The sequence below is a fragment of the Penaeus chinensis genome, chromosome 21 (assembly GCF_019202785.1).
Source record: "Penaeus chinensis breed Huanghai No. 1 chromosome 21, ASM1920278v2, whole genome shotgun sequence".
NCBI classification, from domain to species: domain Eukaryota; kingdom Metazoa; phylum Arthropoda; class Malacostraca; order Decapoda; family Penaeidae; genus Penaeus; species Penaeus chinensis.
The window spans coordinates 25,353,881-25,358,880 of record NC_061839.1 but is presented as its reverse complement, the minus strand read 5'-3'; the positions used below and the strand labels follow the sequence as shown (position 1 = coordinate 25,358,880).

At 30.2% G+C, this 5,000-nt stretch overlaps 1 protein-coding gene across 1 annotated transcript in view; it reads left to right on the top strand.

Annotated features, from left to right (window-relative positions):
* Nucleotides 1-5,000, top strand: part of LOC125036673 (zinc finger and BTB domain-containing protein 17-like) — a 20,107-nt gene that overhangs the window by 5,448 nt on the left and 9,659 nt on the right. Inside the window, exons 6-11 of the mRNA XM_047629478.1 lie at nt 294-589; nt 1,205-1,284; nt 2,403-2,560; nt 2,701-2,807; nt 4,392-4,483; nt 4,756-4,863. Coding sequence (XP_047485434.1) covers nt 294-589; nt 1,205-1,284; nt 2,403-2,560; nt 2,701-2,807; nt 4,392-4,483; nt 4,756-4,863 — 841 coding nt within the window. The remainder of the gene's footprint in view (nt 1-293; nt 590-1,204; nt 1,285-2,402; nt 2,561-2,700; nt 2,808-4,391; nt 4,484-4,755; nt 4,864-5,000) is intronic.

Sequence of the window (5,000 nt, the reverse complement as noted above, 5' to 3'; positions counted from 1 at the left end):
GGGTATATAAATTTGAGAACAATTTAAGATATATAAGTATTATTATTTTTTTTTTTTTCACATGTCTAAAGTAATTTCAACAATTAATAATAGATGATTATGATTTTATTTGTTGAGTCTGTTTATGTTTTTTTAACAGTTTAATTGTCTTTATCATTTCCCTTTTGTATGAAGGAATATCTTAGATTATAATGTGATATCAGCCACTCATTTGATGGCTCAGTAATATTGGTGACTCTTATTTTCATTTCCAAATGAAGATGCTGAAAATGATATCATATATATTCTACCAGGTATAGGGACTCCATTGCTGGGCGAGATTTTGAGAAGCTAATGAATGAGTCAGGAGTGAAAGAGGAGATAATGGATGTACAGGATGATGCCAGTGATGCTGACTACAAGCACCAGGGCCTGTCTGGACCATCAATGCTGGAAGTCATAGAGAAGCAGGGAAGTTTAAGAAATCCCAAGGATGCTGCTCTCGGCAAGGTTTCAGAAGATGGCACAAGCATTGTCATTGCCCCCGAGTCCTCTGAAGCCCCATCTGATCTTCCAGTGTCTGTAAACATTGAGGTTGACTTCCAGGACGGTATGAAATGCACTCACAGGTGTTAAGTTTATTGATGTTACAAAGAAGCTTCATATTTTTTCCTACTTCCATACTATGCTGTTAGTATTTTAGCTGCTGAACTGTCATGTTTTTATAAAAGTGATGTTAGTTCTGTTAACATGATCCTTTCTCAAACAACATATATATATATATATATATATATATATATATATATATATATATATATATATATATATATATATATATTTATTTATTTATATATATACACTTATATATACATTTATATTTAATATATATATATATATATATATATATATATATATATATTTAATATATATATATATATATATATATATATATATATATATATGTATATATATTTAATATATATATATATATATATATATTTAATACATATATATATATATATATATATATATTTATATATTTAATATATATATATATATTTATATATTTAATATATATATATATATATATATATATTTATATATTTATATATTTAATATATATATATATATATATATATATACACACATATATATACCCACACACACCTTATGATTTTAAACAAAGAGTGTGTGTGCTTCAGACTGATTAGTATTTCCTTAACAGATGGTAATATCACCTTAAGAGGAATGGAAGAATTAGATGAAAAGGAAAAACTTCCTCTTGCATCTGTGAGCTCTGTTCAGGTAAGGCATGTGGACTTGTCTACTATTAAGCCATTAGCACTGTTGTACATACTCTATCCACTGAGGTTTTGTTATATTAATTACGTTTACACATAGATAGCTTCATAAGTTTGTAGTCACCAAGAGATCAAATACAAGCCCTATGTAATTTCACATTAGTTTGGGGGAAAAAGGCTTTAATTCTGTCAATATTATTATCACTGTTAACCCATTGGATCTGGGTGCCTCTCAGCCCACTTGTGGACCAAATCCATCCAGTGGGTTTACTAGAGTGGCGACTCTCCCAGTTGTGTGATAGGCACATCACTTGTATCCAGTGGGTTAATGTTATTGTTATTATTATCATAAGTGTGACACATGGAAATTCTATGGAACCAAAAAAATTAAGAGGTTTTTCCCTTCCTTCTCACTCCTAAATATTCCTTAAATTCATTCCTCCCCTCCCACTTTAGGACCTACACCTGCCCCCACCCATTTCCCTTCTCTTTCTGTTTAACCTCACCTCCTTTTCTCACTTTGCTCCTTTATTATTATTTTTATTATTATTATTACTATTATTGTTATTGTTATTGTTTATTATTATTATTATTATTATTATTATTATTATTATTATAGTTAACATTAACATTATTATTATTATGAACATTATTACCATTATTGGGATATAAAACATTGGAAATGATAACTTCTATTCATGAAAATTCAAGGAATGGGGTAAACAGTGAGATCAGATGTAAACAAAATCAATAAAACATTATCAGTAGATGAAATGATAATTGTATCTAATACAAATTTATGTTTTTTTCTTTTTTTCTTTCTTTTTCTTTTTTGTTCTTCTTTTTCTTTTCTATTTTTTTTTCATTGCAGTTCTATTTACATTAATTGTCATGTAATAAGGAATAATACCTTTAGTGAGGGGTACTTATAAGGAAATAAATGCATGGAAGTTAATCTTTCATTTTAAAACCCTTGATAACAGCAGAGAGAAAACAAACGATCTGCATAGCATCACATTAATCACATTTAGCACAAACAATGTATGCCAATATCTTATTTGTTTGTAAGAAATCCATATACCCAGAGGATACACCGATTAAGATGAAGAATATCCATTACAGATTACCAGCATGGGAGAGTCCATCAATATGCCTTCCAAAGCAGCATTTAGTGAGCCTACACTCTTCAGAAAGAAGCGAGGTGCCAAAAAGAAGGCAAAATGGTCATGCAACATATGTGGCAAAGGGTTTCTTCATAAGGGCAGATATCTTCTCCATACGTGAGTCATCCTCATTTTTGTCCTGCATTTTTGGATGAGTTGTTCAGTAATTGTTAAGATTGTTTTCAAGGAAGTGGTTAAATGTTTTAATAGTTTTCATATTAATTTTGATTCTTAGAAGTATGGTCAATCTTTTCCAGTCGCCTTCACAAGCAGGTGATTCTGCAATGTGAGATGTGTAAAGATCGATTTTCTACTCGAGAAGATATCAACATTCACCAACAAGATACAGGACACACAGGATTAGGTAAGATATCTAAGGACATTCATCGTAAGAAATGTTTATGGTTAAAGTAGTAAAATGGGAACATCATTAACCCACTGATCCCAGAACATGCAAGGCCCAGTATGGTTAAATTTCACTATTTTATATACATATAGATGGCTTCACAAGCACATGGGCACCAAGAGTTAATTAACCCACTTACAACAGGTCCCTCTGAATGCAGCATGCCCTTATTTCTGAGTAGTATCTGTAGCAGCATTTGTTGGCTGCTGGGACCTGTGCTTGAGCCACACACAGTGAGCAACCCAGTCACAGTGTAAGCATCCCACTTTTCATAGACTTATGTCATGCGTCATTTGTTTATTCAATCTTTCAACCACAGTTTGATATGTATATAGATGAAATGATTGTGTATTTACTTTGTTTGTACTTATTCAATTTGAAAAATTGATAATTAATGCAAGTAGCGAGGTCTCGGCAACATAAACACCAGACAAAACAACATGAATTTATTTGATTCAGCAACAATTTCCCAAGGGGATACATTCCTGACACATATCCCTCTGCAAATTTTTTCCCATAACAACAAGTTCTTATGACCCATTCCTGGGCCATTTTTTTTTCATAATGAGACATCCTTGTCACCCAGATCCAGTGGTTAACATGCCACCAGGGAAAATGCAGTGCTTATTTAAATTTTTTTTATGTGAAATGTCTCTGCACATAGATGGCTCTGCTAGTGCTTAGCCACAAAGGAGTCATTTAGTAGACCTTGTGACCTTACCTAATTTCACTCATCCTTGAATTGGCGAGAAAACAAATATTTTTTACTAATGCTATGAATATTGATGGTGTTATTTTTATTATAGACATTATAATTATTTTAATGTTATAAATATTAACAGCAAAATAAGATAACATAAAATATTTTTGTAAATCAAGGAAAAGGGTAAAAGGGCGAGACAGGCAGTACTCATAATTGGATCATAATTGGATCATGCCCATTGCAATTGGGTTGATTGACTCCATGGTAACTACATCAGGATGTAAAAAATTATAAGTAAATTAATAAAGTAAACCAATATTGGCCATTGCATGTATCTGTATACATATTTTGTAAATGTGTTAACACTGATCTTGATGTGTGAAACTAAGCATAAACTTCACACCATTCTCAAAGATTTAAAGTAGATGGTGATTATGGGATAGTACTCTGCTGATCATTATTCTTTTAAGTGATTGTTTCTTCAGTGTTATACAGTTTCTTTATAGCCATATATATATATATATATATATATATATATATATATATATATATATATATATATATATATATATATATATATATATAATATATATAATATATATAATATATATATATATATAATATATATATATATATATATATATATATATATATAATATATATATTTATTTATTTATTTATTTTCATCTTTTAGTGAAGTGAGTTCAGTAGCAAGGTATTGTACTCATAGGTCTAAGGGTCTAAGGCTAGAAAATCAGAGAAACCTGCTAGTAGAATCAGACAGAAATGAACATGTTGGTCTTTTTTCTGTAATATTATTTTGTTGTTTTGTTTTCTAGGAATTATAGAAGTGGAGAAAGAGGGTGAGCAGGTTGAGTTTAAATGTCCTCATTGTCCAAATCGAACCTTTGTGACCTCAGAAGGTTATAATGTGAGTGTTTATTCTTTTATTTTGGTAATTTCTGGCTTGAACAAGCCAACAATTTCATGACAAATAGTTAAATATTATAATACACTTGTTGGTAATCTGTTGGAAGATATTGTATGAAAATCAAACTTTAAACCATTCATGTTTATATTAAGTATAGGTTTTAAAATGTTCAGGTTTTTAAGAAGATTGATCCAAACACATAATTAAGCAATATTGTGTTGAATGATATGTATCTTTCCTGCAAAGAATAAAATCATATATTTAATTTCCAGAATCATGTTGCAAGCATGCACGAAGGTCAGAAACCATATGCTTGTGCCACTTGTGGAAAACGGTTTGCTTACCAGCATAGCCTTCGAAATCATTATGCATTACATGAGGTACGTAATGACTGATCAAAATTTAGTTAAATGTTTCAGGTTTGTGAAATATCATTTTGGGCATTATATGTCTTTCATACTCTAGCCAGGAAATCAAAAGAGAGCTTAATTTAGTACTTCAGATTTTTAAGTTTATA